This window comes from Chiloscyllium plagiosum, unplaced genomic scaffold (genome assembly GCF_037043375.1).
Source record: "Chiloscyllium plagiosum isolate Xiang-an unplaced genomic scaffold, Cpla_swu_hap1 HiC_scaffold_16, whole genome shotgun sequence".
Lineage (NCBI taxonomy): Eukaryota > Metazoa > Chordata > Chondrichthyes > Orectolobiformes > Hemiscylliidae > Chiloscyllium > Chiloscyllium plagiosum.
The window spans coordinates 34,852,252-34,873,093 of NW_028270154.1; the positions used below are offsets into that span (position 1 = coordinate 34,852,252).

General features: G+C 38.9%; 1 protein-coding gene across 1 annotated transcript in view; it reads right to left on the reverse strand.

Annotated features, from left to right (window-relative positions):
- The window catches only part of LOC122556908 (cyclin-dependent kinase-like 4), an 81,783-nt gene that overhangs the window by 21,094 nt on the left and 39,847 nt on the right, over window positions 1-20,842 (reverse strand). Inside the window, exons 8-9 of the mRNA XM_087995043.1 lie at window positions 15,397-15,752; window positions 11,879-11,948 (exon numbers count right to left, since the gene is read on the reverse strand). Of these exons, the coding sequence (XP_087851169.1) occupies window positions 11,879-11,948; window positions 15,397-15,752 (426 nt within the window). The remainder of the gene's footprint in view (window positions 1-11,878; window positions 11,949-15,396; window positions 15,753-20,842) is intronic.

The window sequence follows — 20,842 nt, forward strand, 5'->3', positions numbered from 1 at the left end:
TTGTCAGGTGAAGTGGAGGGAAGCGCACAGGCACATATTTTATAGGCAGAGAGATCATTGCAAGATAATTCCAGATAGTTAAGAATGTCAAAAAATAATCCAAATAGTTTGAGTGGGGAGTCCACAGGCAGAATAACAAGGCTTTGCAGGTGATCAAAAGTGTCAAACAGTGTGAGTAAAGTGTCAACAGCTGAGGAGCAAGTGAAGGGATGACCTATGATCCAATTAGTTAGAGCAGAGAGATAATTACAGAAAATCAAAAATAAGGTGGTGCTAGAGACAAACCAAATGGCTGGATTAACATGATAGGTATAAGAGTCACATGACAAGGATTTAACCAAAGTAACAAGTAATCCAAAACTGTATAAACTAATTACAGTAATGTAGAGAGATCATAACAAGTTATCAAGGTGATGGTGTCAAAACAGAACAGTGAGGAAAAATTTACTAACACAGAACAGTATGGTGGGGTTACACACAGCTGCTCTGTTTTGACACCATCACCTTGATATCTTGTAATGATCCCTCTATATTAATTTGTTTGGAGATGCTGGGGAATGACAAGTAATTCAGAAAGCAAATGGAATGTTGACCATTAATGCAAGGTGAATGGAGAGTAAAAATAAGGAAGTCTTGCTATTTCATTGGCAACAGCAGCAAACACCTGTAACAAATATAACAGGAAATTCTGTGGTCAAAATATTGCAATAATTGCAAAGGGATTTAAAGACAGTACAGTTCATATTCCGTAGTGACAGTGGCACCATTGCCCACCTTTTTCTCCACCACATTGATAACTCTATCATCGCCACCTCATGGTCTCACAAGAGGAGGTTGAACAGTTCATTAACTTCACCAATACCTTCCACCCTGACCCTCAAGTTCACCTGGACCATCTCGGACACCTCCCTCCCCTTCCTGGACCACTCTGAATCCACTTCTGGCGACTGACTCAATACGGACATCTATTTCAAACCCACGGACTCCCACAGCTACCTGGACTACACCTCCTCTCACCCTCACCCCTGTAAAAATGTTATCCCTTATTCCCAATTCCTCCGCCTCTGCCGTTTCTGCTCCCAGGAAGAGCAATTCCACTCCAGAACATTCCAGATGGCCTCCTACTTCAAGAACCACAATTCCCTCTCACATGTGGTCAACAATGCCCTCCAGTGCATCTCCTCCATTTCCCGCATCTCTGCCCTTGAACTCCACCCATCCAACTGCAAAAAGGATAGAATGCTCCTGGTTCTCACCTTCCACCTCACCAATTTCCGGATACAGCGCATCATCCTCCGCCATTTCCATCACCTACAATCAGACCCCGCCAGCAGAGATATATTTCCCTCCCCACCCCTATCATCATTCCACAGAGACCATTCTCTCCATGACGCCCACGTTAGGTCTATGCCCCCCCAACAAACCACCCTCCACACCCGGCACCTTCTCTTGCTGCTGCAAGCGGTGTAAAATTGCGACCACACCTCCCCCCTCATCTCCATCTAAGTCCCCACAGGATCCTTCCACATCTGGCAGAGATTTTCCTGAACATCCAAACACCTCACCTACAGTGTCCATTGCTCTCAATGTGGTCTCCTCTACACTGGGGAGAACTCATGGAACATTTGAGAGAACATCTCTAGGACACACACACTATACAACCCCACCATCCTGTGGCCAACTACTTCAACTCCACTCCCACTCCATCAAGAATATGCAAGTTCCTGGCCTCCTCCACTGCCAAATGCTAGCCACTTGATGCGTGGAGGAAAAACATCTCTTCTTCCACCTTGGGACCTTCCAACCACGCGGCATCAACGTGAATTTCACCAGTTTCCTCATCTCTCCTCCCCCACCTCATCCCAGATCCGACCCTCTAACTTAGTGCCGCCATCTTGAATTGTCCCATCTGTCCATCTTCCTTCCCACTCCACTCTCTGCTCTGACCTATCACCATCACCCCCCACCTGCATCTATCGTTTTCCCAGCTATTGTCCCCTCAGCCCCCTTCCCCCCACCACATTCCTGACGAAGGGCTTAGGCCCAAAACGTTGATTCTCCTGCTCCTCGGATGCTGCCTGACCTGCTGTGCTTTTCCAGCACCACACTTTTCAATTCTGATCTCCAGCATCTGCTATCCTCACTTTCTCCCAGAGTACTCCAAACAGCTTTGGTCTCCTCATTTAAGGAAGGGCATACATGCATTGGAGGCAGTTTAAAGAAGGCTCACTTGGGATGAAGTGACCTTCAAATAGAAGAGACTGGGCTTAGACCTGTGGAATTTAGATAAATGAGATATGGTTTAATCGAAATAAGTAAGATTTTGAGAAGCTTGACAGGGTAGATGCTGAAAGAATGTTTGATAAAGGAATATAAAACTAAGGGGCACTGTTTCCAAATTAGGAGTCTCCCATGTCAGGTTTAAGATGAGGAGAAAATTCTTTCCCATCCCAGGCAGCAGCTATGGTTGGTTCACTGAATGTATTGAATTCTGAGTGAGACAGATCTACAAGGAAGTCAAGTGTTATGAGGGCAGGCAGGAAAGTGGCATTGAAGCCAAAATCAATTCAGCTGTGATTTCATTATCTGATAAAATGGCAGAGCATTTAAGCCCAGAAGAGGCTTTACATGCTCTTACACTGAGTGCTTTTGAAATGTAGTCACTGTAGTATAGGAAACATAGCACCCATTCTGTCCTCACAAACAATAATATGATAATATGATGTGTTCCCAAGACCAGGGAGAACAATCTGCTCTTTTTCTAAATCATACCATGGAATCTTTTACATTCACTTGAGTAAACAGATGAAGCTTTAGTTTAATTTAATATCTCAAAGGTGGCACCTTCCATCGTTTTTTTTTTTATTCACAGAATATAGGCTTTACTGGCAAGCCCAAAATTTACTGCAATTCCTTAATTGCCCCTGAACTGGGTGACTTCCTCAGCCATTTCAGAGGACAGTTAAAATTGACCACATTGTTGTGGGACCAGAGTCACTTGCAGGCCAGTCTAGGTAAGGATGACTGTTTTACTTTCCTTGAGGACATTCATGAACCTGCTGGGTTTTTATGACAATGGCCATAACTTTTGATTCCAGATTTATTTGTTGAATTCAAATTCTACCAGCTGCCGTGATGCAATTTGAATCAATGTTTCCAAAGCACTAGTCTGGATCAATTATCCAGTGACATTACCAATGTCTCCCACTCAGTACTGCAGCACTTCCTCAGTATTACCTGTGTAAACTTTTAGAAAGTTTTAAATAAGATAATGAATAAGATGCTCCTGTGCAAAATTGAATCCTGAGTGTTAACAGACTATACTGGATTGGGAACAGGCTGAAAGCCAATCTAAAATGATATCCAGCATTAGTTTTTTTATTCATTCACTGGACAAGAGCATCATTATGTAGGCCAGAATTTATTGTCCATCGGGCATTCAAGAATTAACCACATTGCTGTGGATCTGGAGTCATATGTAGGCCAGTTTGCTTCCCTAAAGGACATTAGTGCACAAAATGGGTTTGTCCCCAGTAATTGACAATGGGCATCATTAGACTCTTCAATCCAGATTTTAATGGAATTCAAATTTCACTATTTGCCCTGGCAGGATTTGAATCTGCATCCCTGGTAAATTTCCTCAGTCTCATTAACAGTCCAGTGATAATACCACTAGGCCATCATCATCCCATCAGTTGATGGGAAGAACATTACCCTTTCCAATTTCTATTAATAATCTAGATGTAAACATTGGGGAAATAATCTACAAATTTGCAGAAGCTACCAAGATATGTCCAAGAAACAGGAGCATGGAGAATTCTCAATTATTATAAATAGATCTGTAGAAACTAGGGAATTAGGATTGTGATTGACAAATGTTATTTTACTTAAGTAAATGTAGTATAATGCATGTGAGTATGTTCAATACAAAACATACATATACCTTTCTCGAAAATGAATTGGAAACCAGTGGCAAAATAGATGTCTGAATGTTTTGTTTCATTGATCTCTAAATGTTCTAAAGGTTGTGAATGTCTAGTTGGAGCAAATGGGTCCCCACTGTGTAATTTTGGGTCAATTAAGTAAATAAGTACTAAACAAAACATACCATGTCAGGGGGTATTCTGACCAGTTCCACCATTTATCACCTGAAATAAGCAAGTGCTTTGACCACACAGAGGTGGGACCCTACAAAACATCAACATTAGCAAGGAACTGTCCAAAATTCTCTCAATTCAGGAACAGTTCCATCAGATGGAAAGTATCAATTTTAACCCTTCAATTCAATAATGGAAAGAGGGAGAAAACAGGACAATTTAAGCCAGACAGCTTGATGTCTGTTGTAGGAAAGATGTTTGAACTGGTCATTAAAGAGATGATAATTGTGCTCTTAGATAATTGGGAAGTCTGAGTGATTTTGTCAAAGGGAAATTATGTTTAACCAATTTATTGGAGTCCTCTGAAGGAGTAACATGTGCTGTGGCTAAAGGGGACTCAACAAATGTATTGTATTTGAATTGCAAGAATGCATTTGATAAGTTGCCACAACAGAAGTTAATTTGGGAAATTTGAACTCATGGTATGGAGGGTAACATATGAGATTGGACAAAGATTGATTAGATAGCTGTGTATGCAAATATAGGTCTTTGCCTAATTGGCAGGATGTGATGAGTGGAGTCCTGTCGGAGTCTATGCCAGGGTCTCAATGTTTTACAATTAATATCAATTATTTAGACAAGCAAAGTAAAGGAATGGCAGCTACATTCACTGACGAACATCAAGAAATGTAGGAAAGTATGGTGCAAAAAAAACATAAGGAGGTTGCAGACAGATATTGAAAAGTTCAGTGAGTGGGCAAAGAACTGACAGATGGAGAATATTGTGGGAAAAAAAATGAAGTTGTTCACTTTGATAGAAAAAAGGTGAAAAACAAGATATTATTTCATTGGAGATTAACTGTAGAATTCCAATGTGCAGACAGCTTTAGGTGCTCTGGTTCACAAGCCACAAAACATTATTTTGCAAGTACAGAATATAATCAAGAAGTCTAATGGAATGCAATCCTTTATTATGAACATAAAAGTAAGGGTTAATGTTTAGAGTCCAGAATGACTCTTAAGAAGAGTCATATCGGACTTGAAATGTTAACTCTGTTTTTCTCTCAACAGATGGTTCCAGACTTGTTGAGTTTCTCCAACATTTTCTATGTTTGTTCCAGAATTCCTTCAGATGATTTTGACAAGGTGGATGGGGAAAGGGTGTTTTGTCTTATTGGTCGGTCCAAAAGATCAGCCATGTTCTTACTGAGGGGCTGCGCAGGCTCGAAGGACTTAATGCTCCACTTCTGCTTCTATTTCCTTCTTACACATATAATAATTTCACCATCTTGAGGCTATTGCCACTGCATTAAGACTAAATTTGGACAGTTAAATCAGCCAGTGTTCTCAATAAATTCATGTCAAGTTAGTGCGAAAGAAAAACATGTTTTCACAGCAGCCAACTGCACTCACAAAATTTACTAGGTGGGGACTCCCCGCAAGTTGAGTCAGACTGAAGGATACATTTTACCAGCCAGGTTATGCAACATATAATGGCTCTGTTAGGAATAGATCAGAAATTCCACATAGCATGCCATCCTCAGTTAAGTGAAAGGATAAACAGAACCTTAAAGTGAAGGATTCAGAAAGTTGCACAACAGAATGGTGATCAATAGAGTGACATCCGCCCTTACACCTTAATGATTGTGAGCAACACTCTATTCAGCTCCACAGGTTTTACCCAACATGCACTGATGATAGGGAGACCCATGAAAGGAACTGAGGGATTATAGGGGCTTAGCCTTTTTAAACCAGAATTTTAAGCTCTTACCAATGAGAAAACTATGGGAACCCTAATGCAGAGTATACAGGCTGCTGGCCTAGCAGCAGCAATAAACATGGGGAAGAAACAGAAACAAAGAAAGGCATACTTTGACACCAAAGTCTGACCTATTGAATATGCAATGGAAGAGAAAATAACTTCCAACTAGCACATTGTTATCATCAAAACTAGCGAATTGTTAAAGGCATTATTTAATCAAGAGGGTTACAAAATTGAAGAGAAAAATACGAACTGCAGGTGTATGAGGGGAGATGCTGCAGGCATTGACAGCGCAGGTGTTTGTGCAGTCATGGCCTAGACATTAGTGCTATAAGTGATTGATTAAATAATTAACTTCTTAAGTTAAACGTTTATTTGGTGCATTGAATGATGATAGTCAACGTGCTAGTCAAGCAGGAGATATCACTAACAACACTGCATTTTATATTGTTAACATCTTAGAATCAAAGGCATGTGGATTCACAAGTTAATAAAAGAGACAGAAAAAAGTGGCCAATACAGGTATCACATAAATGTAACTTTGTGTAGCACTGTATATAAGTTGGGTTGTGAGGCATAAGTTGCTTACTTGAGGGGTCTTATTCTGGTTGCTACAAGCAATAAAGTTTAAGGACTTTTTTTTCAGTATTTGATTGTCTGTGAGATTTGTGAATAATTAGCTGAACTAAAAGGTAGCTTGTGGCAATTTGCACAAAAGGTAAAAGAATGGGCAATAAAGGCTGGCCTTGTCAGCAATGCTCACATCCTATGAAAGAATAAGAAAATACACAAATCCTCACAAGATCAAATCTAAAAAAGAACATCACTGAATTGATTACTCTCCATACATCCAATTAAAATTATTAACAACATTGGTATGACTTTGGAAGAAAGGCCAATGAGAGAAAGGAGGATAGCTTACCTGAAGAATTAGACAGGCATTTTTTCTCAGTGGCTTGATAAGTAGATATAGACTCAATTTCTATGGAGGTACACCTGGAAGCATTGCATCCCATTTGCTTCTCTGATTCTACTATAGGTGATTTCTGAAAGGTGGTCTCCTTTCTATCGAACTCAGGTGAAGTCTCATGCTGAATTGTCCTCTAGACTCCTTCTTCTAATTTGTATCATTCTGTGAGTCAACATGGTGTTTACTCTAATGTATTAAAACAACTATTGAAGCAAATTAAATGGAACGTACTGACTGTGCATGAACCTAGTCACTTACTTTCAGATGAATGCTCTGGCTAGGACATTTCCCATGTTTCATATGTCACTGACTGCTGGACTCTAACCAATTGTCAGTTATTAAGGTTCTGGGGTGGTCAACTAATACTCTGTCAGCAGTGTTAATAAGGAAAAAGATACCTACCTGCTTCCCCTACTTCCTTTTGCCCCTCCCCCCACTCCCCACCCCACTCTGATTTCCTTGGTCATGTAGGTACGCATTCACTACAACCAACCCCTTTTTGATTTGCATTAATGTTAAACAGTTTATCTGTGTTCAGCAAAATCATTATTTCAATAACAATCTATTTTAAGACCGTCTTCACTTGTGAAGTTCCACCACTCCATTAATACCCTCAACTGAAAAAGGAGGGCCTCAGTAACATAGCAAAGTTCAGTATTTTGTCCAGTTTGAAACAGTGGGTATCCTTTTAAATACAAAATGCTCATGGTATCCAGCAACCAACTAAAGCCAGAATATTGTGACTATCCAAATCTAGTGTTGCAAGTTTAGTCACTTACATGCTTGAGAGCGAGAGAACATATGAACTAATCTGTGACTGACTGTTCTTTTTCGATTTAAGAGTTTGAATACTCAAAATTCACTAAATTCCAGTAATTCAGGTAGGTATTAAATAGATTTCTGATTAAATTACGAGCAGTTAGAAAATCTCAGGAAAGAAGCCAATCAGAGCTGCTTGAAGAAAGTAAAAAAGGACATTGAAATGCTATTTATAAAGCATTACTTAGTTTTTAGGATAACTATCTTTTTACTAATTTTCACACAGGGATTTAGGTGGATATATTGTAACATATTTTCTTATGCAGCTGTTTGTCATCTGAGGAATAAATTCGCTTGATACTTTAAACCTAAAACAATTTGTCTACATGGAGCCTTATGAAAATTTAAAGGAATTAATTAATTAACTTTTCATTTCACAGCATGTTGTCATAAGTTTACCAAGATTTCTAATAAGAATAGACACTTTGGGAGGAGTTTGCACTTACCATCAAAATATATATGTAATAGAACCAAAATTACTTAGAGTAAGAAAATTAGAAAACCCCTGAAATGTAAATGTGCTCTATTTCCAATTAGCAGCACCTTTTCTTTAAAAGCATTTACCCCTCACTGAGTTTACTAATTATTTTTAATTCTGCATAGAGAACACCATTGTCTCTTATTTAGCCAATTTATTTTTTAAAGGATATTACTTAGTTTTATTCTATTGTATTCTCTCACCCTCCAGCCAAATTCTAACATGTAGCTACGATAATATCGATAGCATTTTCTAAAACAAATTTTTCTCAGATGATTTAGAATGAAGTAAACCTGGGGATAAGGCAGCACAATGGGGCAGAATGTGACTAATTATCTCTGACCACTATTTATCAGAATAGAGATTGTAGGAATAACAGTGTAAACATGAATAATAGCATTCTTCCCAGATTATTGTTAAGGTTCTGCTAGATTATATAGAGAAAGCATGAGATTTGGAATGGTATTTAATCATATGACTTTGACTATCTGTGCAGCATTGGACCTGAGAATTCTTGGGACAAATATTGTGCATGTGCAAGTCCATACCCTAACTTAACAGCTGTCATTTTGATATATCTCAAGTTAATTCAAAAATTGGTTTAATCAGAAATGTAACAACAGAAATTGAACTTTTGCAAAATATGTTGTCTAAGGGACCAATATTTATATGTATAGGCTTAATTCTGTATTTTTAAGCCGTTTGAACAAGCAAAAATTTTTGCAATCTTCTTCAGGAACTATAAACTTTTATAAATGGGGCCAATTCCACGATTTACAAGGCACAAGTCAGGAATATAATGGAACTAACTCCACTTTCCTGAATAAATGCAGAACCAATAACAATCAAGTTTAACACTATCCGAGGTAAAACAGCCCACTTCTTCATCTCATCCACCACCTTAAGCAATAACACCTTCCTGAGCCAGCGTAATGTGTATTATCTACAAGGTGTGCTGCAGAAATTCATTATGCCCCTGTTGACCACTCTTTCCATATACTATCTGGAAAAACAAGGAGAGCAAACACTTAGGAACATCACCACCCACAAGTTCCACACACAATCCTGATTTTGAAATATATCATTGTTCCCATAACAGCACTAGGTCAAAATCCTTGAACTCTTTCACTAATAGCACTGTGGGATTGCCTTCACCACCCTGCAGCACTCCAAGTAGGTAACTCACCACTACTTCTGAAGGGCAATCATGGATGGACAACAACTGTTACGACTTAACAGCAGTGTTCATATCCCACAAGTGAACATTTAGGACAAATCTGGTATCAGGATGCCGATCAAGCACAATAGGACATCTTTAAGACACCTTAGAAATTATACGTTAGCACAATATCAAAGATCTTTCAGCAATGGGAAATCAGCAGCACCCAAGGGAGTCAGAGAAGGACCTTGCTTAGTTTGCAAGTCACTATTCATAAACACTCATTCTACTTCTGACAGGCAGCGAGGGAGAATAGGTTGATGTTTGAACTCAGATCAATAGGTTCCTAGAATCTGACTTGCAGCTTAGTGGCTGAGCCCTGCTATAAGATGGGAATGGAAAATGAAATCATCTCTCATGCTTATTTCACTTTTGTGTATCTAATTGTACCAGATACAATGTTGGTTCAGAATGCCAAGTACATATCAAACTATTGCAGCAACGTCTTGGGTCTAAATTAGAGATTGCTAACTGTCTGTCATGAACCTTTCATGATTCAAAGCTATTACCCTTTCCCATGCTGTAGATACAAGGACCACCTTATAGAAATACTACAGTAGATAGATATTGGAACATTTCAGAAAGGCATTATCAAATTATGATGAATATGAATTACAGTGCGTGGAGGATTCTTGTACTAACTGATAATTTCATACAAAAGAATCAAATAAAATATTGGGAAAACTAAAACCATTGCTTTAGTTCCCATTCCAAATTTTATTCCCTAACTACTGATTCCATCCTCCTCTTTGACAATTGTCTGCGATTAAGCTAGTTGGTTTGCAACCTTGGTAGCACATTTGATTCTGAGATGAGCTTCCAACCATATATTTATGACATCTGTAGGACTGCCCATTTCCAACTCCATAATATTGCTTGACCTCACTCTGTCTCAGATCATCTGCTGCTGAATATTTCATCCATGACTAAACTTGACTATTCCAAGACACACTTATATTGTACATTCTGTAAACTTAAGGTCATCCAAACCTCTGCTGTCCATGTCTTCACTCACAGCAAACTTTGCTCACCTATCCAGCATTGATTGACCTTGATTACCAATCAAGCAATGTCTTCATTTGAAAATTCTCATCCTTGCTTTCAAATATCTTCAATGGCTTACTTCTCCCTCTGCTAATTTAGTAATAAAGAAAAGAAATTGAAGCAAATCCTACATTATCTTTTAGGATATCCTGCCTTATGTCCCCAAAGATCTCTGGGTTGGAATCAGCCATTTAGTCACAGAAAGACCCAGGGCAGAAACCCAGGACCCTCAGTAGACGTAATCTTCAAGTTGAGAGATAATCAATGTCGATAATTAATACAGTCAACTATGGCAACTGCTATAAAAATAGATATGGACCTCTGTAATGTATTGCTGTTTGACACGTACAGCAGTTGCAGAGTATTGAAATGGAACTGTTCGTGATTTGTGAAAGTGAGTGTATTGTGTGGAGTGGGCACAGTAAACAGTCTGCCTGGATATCCATAAAGAAAATAGCTGATGGGTTTTCTCGAACAATTCAGATTTCTTTCTTCAAGGAAGCCCTGGTGTAACAATCTGGGACTGCAACCTAGAGCATTCGCTACAAGACACAGTGCATAAACTATGCTAGCTGTTTTAGGCTTACTTTCTTTCCTAACGTATAGAATTCTTTTTATTGTCAACATTGATTATATGTTATTTATATTGATAAACTCACCATTCCAGAAATTTAATAAACTATTTTTAAATCATCAGAATACCAGAGCTGGCTAATAAATGTAAATTAAAAGAAAACAATTTGAGTCACATTTCTGAACAACAGAAGTTCAGAAACAGCTAGTTTGCCCAGCCTCTTTTCTGACAAATGCTATTACATTTGGTTTTTGGGGGGAGGAGGGGAGAGAACAAAAACAAATCAAAAACATTTGAACATGGGGTAAAGTCAAAAAGAACTTCAATCTGGTGTTATAGACACCAGGATGATATGCCATTACACAATACTAGAATAATGTAAGAAATTGAATCCTGACCTTGACCTCGCAATCAAATTGAAACATTGAGTAGAGGAGAATCCATTCATAGAATGGACCCATTCTGGCAAACTCTATTTGCTATCCTCTGTCTTAGGTGGGCAAACCAAAAGTAGCCTCAGGAAAGCTTGGAGATAAGTATCCTGCCCAAATCCTGAGCTGAATGGTTTCAAGAGTGGCAAAATATTAACCCTTAAGCAGTATCAAAGAAAATTACAATGATTACAGTATACTGTTACTATTAACATTGAACAAGGGGAAAGATACTATGGATTTTATGATTTCACATGCATTATTTAATGTCACTGTTACATCAAAGTCTATATTTACTCTTCTTTGCTTGTTAAACAAAAGAAAACAGATATGAGTCTAAGTAGGATAATGCACTATTTCAAAATATATACTTCATCTAATTAGTTAATGGAGAAAATACGCTTTCACTTTTAAAACATAATCTTTACGAATAAAAAGTTAACCATGCTTCCTTAATGCAAGTACATGTCATCTAATCACTTACTGGAGTTACAAGTATTTCTGCTGCCTGGCTGCTACAAGGGCTGGCTTTCACCTTCACCTTTTCTTGCGCCCTGAAAACAAATTACAAGTTTATATTCTCAATAAAAAAATGTGTCTTTGCCTGATCCAGCCAAACACGGGGTAGGACCTTTTGCGCATATCATCAGGAAACTAACTGTTATGGTAAGTTAATATGAACACATGAATTAGGTGCAGTCATTTGGGCAACTAGGAGCGGGCAATAAATGCTGGTTATCCAGCAAAGCCCACATCTCACAAATGAATAAATAAAAAGACTATTCAGCCCCATGAGCCTGCTGCACTATTCAATAAGATCATGGCTGACCTAATTGTGCTTTGAATTTTCCATTCCCATTTACTTTCCAATAACCTTTGAGTCCTTTGTACCAGTTTCTACAAACATCCATCTTGAAAATAATCAGTGACACTACCTCCACTGCCTTCTGCGAGCCCTTTTTTTTACTTTTTTCCACTGCCTTCTGTGGCAGAATTTCAAAGTTACACAATCCTCTGAGAGAAAAGAAATTCTCCTCATCTCTCCCCTGCAAGGGTGACCTCTAATTTTAAAACTGTGACCCCTAATTCTGAACTGATCCACAACAGGAAACATCTTTTCCATGACCTTGTCATGACCATTGAGGATCTTGTACACTACAATCAAGTCACCCCTCAATCTTCTAACCTCCAGTGGAAAAAAAAGCCCCAACTATGCAATATATCTCATAGGACAACCCATTCATTCCAGGTATCAATCTAGTAAACCACCTTTGAACAACCTCCAATGCATTTTCATCCTTTCTTAAATAAGAAGATTAAACCAACACAAATATTAAAGATATGATCTCACCAATGCTTTGCATAATTGAATCATAACATCCTTAATTTTATGTTCAATTCCTTTTGTAATAAAAGATAGCAAACCACTTGCCCCCTTGATAATGTGTTGGACCTGCATACTAATATTTTGTGACTCATGCAGCAGAACACCTAAATCCCTCTGTACCACAGAATTCTGCAACCATTGCCATTTAAGTAATTTTTTTATTCTCTCTGCCTAAGTGAACAAGTTCACTTTGTCCCATATTATACTCCATTTATCAGATTTTTATCAATTTATTCAACCTACCTTTATCTGTCTACAACTTTCTTATGGCACCTCCTACCTCATGAACTTTTATTGCAAAAGTATTTAATGTGGCATCTTATCAAGTGTCTTCTGGAATTCTAAATATAGTACAGGCAATTCAACTACAATGTGGTAGTTCTATTGTCATACAATCCCTTGTTATAAGAAAATCATGTAATAGCAGCACCATTTAAACTAATGGGGTTGGAACCACGTTACAACCAACACACGCTTTAAAATTTCGTGCGTTAGAAACAGAGTCCCCAAATCGTCAATCGTGTTATAGCAGATTTGTGTTAATGAAATGCACATTATAGCAGGACAACCTGTATTTCTGCAGGCTCACTTTTGTCCTGACTGTGTTACTCTTTCAAATAACTTATCCAAATGTTGGCTAAATATCTGAGACTTGGGTTTCAATCCAGCTCCAAATTATGGGAAAAAAGTTTATTTTTCCCAGTGATGTGAGACGTCTCTAAATAGAACATGACCAATATCAATCCCACTCCCACAGAATATGGTGCCTTATTTGCACAGAATAGTCCATCTTTTGGTAGAGGCTAGCTTTAAACCACTAACCTCAAACAAAGGGGTAATAACAAGTGTCATGAAGAGAAATGTGACTTTGTTAAACAGCTGCACTCTTCAGTGGGTGAAATGGAAGCAGATTTTCAGAATGTCTAAGCAACTTTGTATCTATTGTGGAGCCAAAGTGGAACAGTTATTTTTCATCATTCCTCACCAGCTTTCCTATCCTCTGAAGAAAGCAAGAAGAGATAGAAGTTGTACTATTTGGAATTTAGAAGACTGAGAAGTGATCTTGTTGAAACATATAAGATCCTGAGAGGACTTGATCAGATGGATACCGGGAGGTGCTTCATCTTCTGGCTGGAGACAAGAACTAAGGGACAGAGTTCACGAAAGGAGATGCATGCAGTAAGTGGGGATGAGACCACAAACAGATCAGTCAAGTCGTAAGAGCAGGCTCAAGAGCCAAATGGCCTATTTTTAACCCCTAAATTCCATGTACTTGTATTTAACAAAATAAACAATATGATTAAATTAAGATTCAGCTCATCCTTACATAACTGTGAAATGACAACTAAGCCAGTTAAAACAAAAAGCAAACTCCAAGTAATAATGAGAATAGTAATATGTTTCTGCAATTAATCGTAAAATTCTGCCTTCTATTGAAACACAAGGGACAGGATTTTACAAAAAAAAAACTGAAGATGCTGGAAACCTGAAATAAAACAGAAATTGCTGGAGAAACACAGTAAGTCTGGCAATATCTGAGGAGAGAAACCAGAATGAATCCTTTGGGTCCAGCGACCCTTCTTCAGAACTGTCCTGTTTTTGAGCATAATTTTACACTTCACGATTAGTAGATTTGCTGGTGTTGCAAGGGTGGGGGTGGGCATAAAATTCATTGTAAGGCCATTCCATTTGCCACTCACCTGCTCCAGCCACTCCTTGGTTTTACAGTGGAAGAGGCATGGCCTAGCCCATCCTACCCACCCTTGTCTCAATAATGTCCTAATGTGGCCAATTAATGGTCACAAAAAGGCTGTTTGCCACCCAGTCTCGGTTTGCAGGTTAGTGAGAGTAGTTCAGGGGCAAGGCTAAACCTGGAAAGTGAACTTGTTCAGGCTTCAGGTGGAAGGTAGGTGTGACAAAGCTTCCTTTCAACACTGAGTGCTCTTCAACCAGGTCTGTTCCCTGCTATTGCTCTCTCTTTGACCCTACATTGCTTATACTGTCCACCAACACCCTCACCTCACTCTCTGCCCACCCTTCTGAGCCTCACCTCTGTTTCAGCCCTGAAAGTCCCACACTTACCTGGTCCTGAACTACCTGGAGTTAGATTCTGGGGATTATTTGCAAAACCAATCAAATCTACTGTAGCTTCTGGCACTGTTGGGAACAGAAAGCTGCTGGCTAGTCACACTCCAGAAGGGGAACATTATCGTCCAAAAGCTCCTGGCCCAGAAAGCGTATGTTTTATTTATAAATACAGTAGTAAAACATTATGCAACTAAGTATTGCCTAAGTATTCTGTATGTCAGAATTGGAGCATGATCTCTTCTCTAACTATTAACTCAGTACCTTCTGAGGCACTCTCCATGGTCACTGTCAAAAAGGGACTATTTTTATGTAGGTTTTATTCTACCTTGCTCCTTACCACTATGCCTATAACAACCAAAAAACTTAACTAACTGCAAGTCACAGGAAAAGCTTGCCATATTAACAGCTGTGACTTCAACGAGCAATAAAAAGATCGTTAATACAGTCTCACAGAGAAAACTATTCATGGACTAGTATATTACTGATGACCAGAAAGTTGTTTTAAATGATATTTCCTGAGTAATTACCTTGAGTTTGATACTGGGGTATCATTGGTTTCAGTATTGATATTTTTATTGGAAAGTGCTGAAGTAGTCATTCCACTATGCATGCCAATTGGAGGGATGCTGGCTGTTGTTACAGAATTTAAAGCTTCCTCACTATTGTTCAAATCCTTGACAGAAGTGACTGCTGAATTTGTTTTACTACAATTTGTATTCTTCCCTTCTGTTCCTTCTGAGGAATTTCCCTGGACGGCTTCCTGACACATGAGAGAGGATTTCCATACATTCGGATTATCTACTTTTTCTGCCTTTGTTGTTTCTGCTTTTGCATTTGCACGTTTGTATTTCCTGCTTTTAGGTTCCTTGTCTTTTGTGGCATCCTACATGAAAAGAAAATTTTATTCTGTGTGTTTGAAAAAGTAAAATAATAAGCTAGAAACCATAAATCATTTTGGAACTTCTTGCATTTATTTTATCCAGTTAAAAGCACAAATCATTGGAATGTACAAGATTTTGTTTTCTAATATTGGAAGCATTCAAATGTCTTAAAATAAATGTTGCATATGTCACTGTCGAGTGGAAAAAGCTGATATTTTCTGAAAGGCAAAATCTATTGACACCCTATTACGGATACAATTTAAAAGCTTAGATTAAGGTGAAGTGCATTCTTGTAGGATTCATGCATGTTGTTCCTATTGCAATGAAGTACAAGGCATTATTATTCTGATGCTGCCATGTTCCTATCTGAGTTGTTTTGGGGCCAGATATTGAACAAAGATTACACTTCATGATAGTTTTTTACTTGATAGCACAAATCTCACAATTGGTCTTAATTTAAAAATTCAGAAGTGTTTAGTAAAATATCAAACCTACGAGCTTAACTACATTTGAAATTTTGAACTTTACCTCTACTATGTCAGAAAGTCATACAGTCATACAGCATGGAAACAGACCTTTCAGTCCAATTCATCCATGCCGCCCAGACATCCAAATCTGACCGAGTCTCATTTGCCAGTATTTGGCCCATATCCCTCTAACCCCTTACTATTCATACACCTGTGCGGATGCCTTTTAAATGTTGCAACTGCACCCACCTCCAACACTTCCTCTGACAGCCTGTCCCACAAAAGCACCACCCTCTGCATGAAAATATTACCCTGCAGGTTCTTTTAAATCTTTCCCCTCTCACCTTAAACTGATGCCTTCTAGTTTTGGACTCCCCCATCCTAGGAAAAAGACCTTGGCTATTCACCTTATTCATGCCCCTCATGATTTTATAAATCACTACAAGGTCACCTCTTGGCATCCGACACTCTAGGGAAAATGGCCCCTGACTATTCAGTCTCTCCCTATAACTCAAACCCTCTCGTCCCAGCAACATCCTTGTAAATATTTTCTGAACTCTCTCAAGTTTAACAACATTCTTCTTGTAGAAAGGCGACCAGAATTGCATGCAGTATTCTAAAAGTGGCCTCACCAATGTTTTCCATGAAAGCAATATGACACTCCAACTCCTAGATTCAATGTTATGACCAATGAAGGTAAGCACATCAAACACCTTCTTCACCACCCTGCTAACTGTGACTCTACTTTCAAGGAATTATGCATCTGCACCCCGAATTCTCTTTGTTCGGCAACACTCTCCAGGTGCCTACCATGAAGTGTATAAGCCCTGCCCTGATTTGCCGTACCAAAACGCAACATTCCACACATCTAAATTAAATTTCATTTGCCACTCTTCGGCCTATTGACCAATTTGATCAAGGTCCCATTGTATTCAGATAACTTTCTTCACTGTCCTTGCCACCACCTATTTTAGTGTCTCCCTCTCACTTACTAATCATATCTCCTACATTCACTTCCAAACCATTTATATAAATGACAAAAAGCAATGGACCCAGCACTGATCCTTATGGCACATCAATGGTCGCATTTCCAGTCCAAAAAGCAACCCAGCATCACCACCACCCTCTGTGCCCTTCCTTCAAGCCAATTTTGTATCCAATTGGCTGGCTCCCTCTGGATCCCATGTACTCTAACTTTAATAACTAACGTACTATGCAGAACCTCATTGAATGCTTTGCTGAAGTCCAGATAGACAACATCTACAAATTTGCCTTCATCAATCTTCTTTGGCACCTCTTCAAAATATTCAATCAAGTTAGTGAGACACAATTTCCCACACATAAAGCCATGTTGACTATACCTAATCAGTCCTTGCCTTCCTAAATGAGCGTAAATCCAGTCTCTCAGAATTCCTCCAACAACTTACCCATCATTGACATAAGGCTCACCAGTCTATAGTTTCCTTGTTTTTCCTTACAGCCTCTCTTAAATAGTGGCACCATGTTAGCCAACTTCCGGTCTTCCAGTATCTCATCCCTGGCTATCAATAACACAAGCATCTCAGCAAGGGGCCCAGCAATCTCTTTCCTAGCTTTCCACAAAGTTCTGGGAAACACCTGATCAGATCCTGGAGATTTATTTACCTTTATGCATTTTAAGACATCCAGCACTTCCTCTTCTGTAAAATGAACTCTTTTCAAGACATCATTATTTATTTCCCCAAACTCCCTAGCTTCCATGTTCTTCTTCACAGCAAATACTGATGCACAATATTTCTTTAGTATCTCACCCATCTCCTGTGATTCCACACATAGACAGCCATGCTAATCTTTAAGGTGCCCTATTTTCTCCCTAGTTATTCTTTTGCCATTAATGTATTTATAGAATATCTTTGGATTCTCCTAAACCCGATTTGCTAAAGTTATCTCATGTCCACCTCTTACCCTCCTGATTTCCCTCCTAAGTATACTCCTACTGCCCTTATACTCTTCCAGAGATTCACTCAATCTCAGCTATCTATACCTGCTATATGCCTCCTTATTTTTCTTGATAAGAGCCTCAATTTCTCGAGTCATCCAGAATTCCCTACACTTACCAGCATTTCCCTTCATACTAATGGGAACATACGTCTCCGAATTCTCATTCTTAAAGGCCTTCCACTTCCCAATCATTCCTTTCCCTGTGAATAGCTTACCTTAAATCAACTTTTGGAAGTTCCTCTCTAATACTGTCAAAATTGGCCTTTCTTCAATTTAGAACTTTAACTTTTGAACAGTTCTATTTTTTTCTCTATATCTATTTTAAAACTAATAGAATTATCATTACTTGCCCCAAAATGCTCCCCCACTGACACCTCAGTCATTTTCTCTGCCTTATTTCTCAACAGAAAATCAAGTATTGATCCATCTCTAGTAGGTACATCATCTTGGTCATTGATATAATGCCCTGAACAGGAGTAGTTCTTTCTACCCCCACTCCGAGTCAGTTCACGATTAAGGAGATCATTGCTGATCCTAAATCCACATTGTTTCCACACGCTTTAATAACCTTGGCTTGCAAATACCTCTTAACTCTAGATTTAAAATAATTAGTTGGGCTGGCGCCTACAGCTTATGTGGAAGCAAATTCCATACATTGTACTCTGTGTTCCCTTTCATAACATCGTTCCTGAATGGTCTTGCTCTGATTTTAAGATGTCTCCTTATCTATCTTTATAAATGGTAAACAAACAAGAGTTATTGATTTAATAGATTGCAGTGATTGGCACAAGGGCCAGGTAGATCTCACTGACTATGAGATCCTTGATTTGGGTAAATAACCTGGGTCAATCAAAGAGCCCTGGCTGACAGATATAAACAGGAGATTCAGAGAGTCTCCTTATTCTAGGGACTGTGAGCTGGCTGGTCAGAGCTCATGTACTGTGCACATATAAATAAAAGGTGACTTGCTGACAGGATACTGGCCTCTGTGCAGTTATTTCAAGATGAACTGCATTGCTCCATTGTGTAGGCTAAAGTTATATGTAACTATCACTAAATGTCTATAACAACAGCAAAAACGGCAGTTTGGTGAATTATTAAGTGGTAGATCTCATTTGAATCAGTTTGACATACTTGCAAGTTTTGGTACTTAAGTACTCTCAAATCAGGTGTGGTTTGGAAGTAAAGATTGCTACAATCTTCTCTGGTCAGCATGGACGGGTTGGACCGAAGGGTCTGTTTCCATGCTGTACATCTCTATGACTCTTATGCTTTACAAATGCAAATGTGATTGTAATCCTTCAAAACTATAAGATATGAGGCAATTCAGTTTTGTTATAAGCTGCTATTCTATCAAGGAAACATGCAGTTGCCATGATTACAACAAAAGCAAAATACTGTAGATGCTGGAAATCTACAGTAAGAAAAGAAGTGCTGGAAAAACTCATCAAATCACGCAGAATTTGTGAAGAGTCCAGGCTGATGACATTCCACTTATTCTGATAAAACCTAAAATGCTCATTCTGTTTCGTTCCACATATAATGCCTGACATGTTGAGTTTTGCCAGAGCTTTTTGTTCTTCCTACTCATTGTTACAACTGATTGTTTTCAGATTAATTCTTTGGGTTGAGATAGTAGGTATCTAGATCATAGACACAACATTATTATCTCAAAATTGTTCCTTATAAAGATAGTTAGATCACAACATCTTGGACTAAACAGAGTAGCCCACATCAGTGATTGTGGAATTATCAGAAAAGAAGGTTGGAATAGTTTTACTGCTGCCAACAAACTCAACAAATAAATGCATGAGACAGACAGGTCAGTATTACTCTACCTCATTCATGAAACAGATCAGGAGGTTCAGATCTCTCACTGAGGACTTAGCTGTAAACAGTCATGCAAGTTTGGGTTGTCCGAGCTGAACCAGTAGAAAGTTTCTTTTTATATTCACTCATGGGACATAGGTGCTGCTGGCCAACATTCATGCCTATCCCTAATTACCTCAAGCTGCGTTTCTGAACTGCTACAGTGTGTTTGGTGTAGGTACACTCATAATGCCATTAGGAAGGGAATTCTAGGATTTTGACCCATGTCACTGAGGAACAATGAGAAAATCAGGATGGTGAGTGGCATGGGAGGGGAGCTTGCAGGTGATGATGTTCCTGTGTATCTGTTGCCCTTGTCCTTCCAGGTAGAAGTGGTCATGAATTCAGAAGGTGCTGTCTGAAGATCTCAGGTGAATTCCTGCAGTTCATCTTTTAGATGGTACACACTGCTGCTACAGAGCATCAGTGGTGGATGTTTGTGAATGTGGTGCCAATCCCAGATGATGTCAAGCTTTGAGAGTGTTGTTTGAGCTGCACCCATCCAGGCAAATGGGAAGTATTCTATCACACTCTGAGTTGTGCCTGCAGATGGTGGACAGAATTTGGGGAGTCAGGAGGTGAGTTATTTGCTGCAATATTCCTAGCTTTTGAACTGTTCTTGAAGCCAGTGAAATTACATGGCTTAGTCCAGTTGAGCTTTTGGTCAATGGCAACCCCTGGGATACTAATAGCATGGAATTAAGTGAGGCAGTGCCATTGAATATCATGGGGTGAAGGATAGATTATTTCTTATTGAAGATAGTCATTGCCCGACA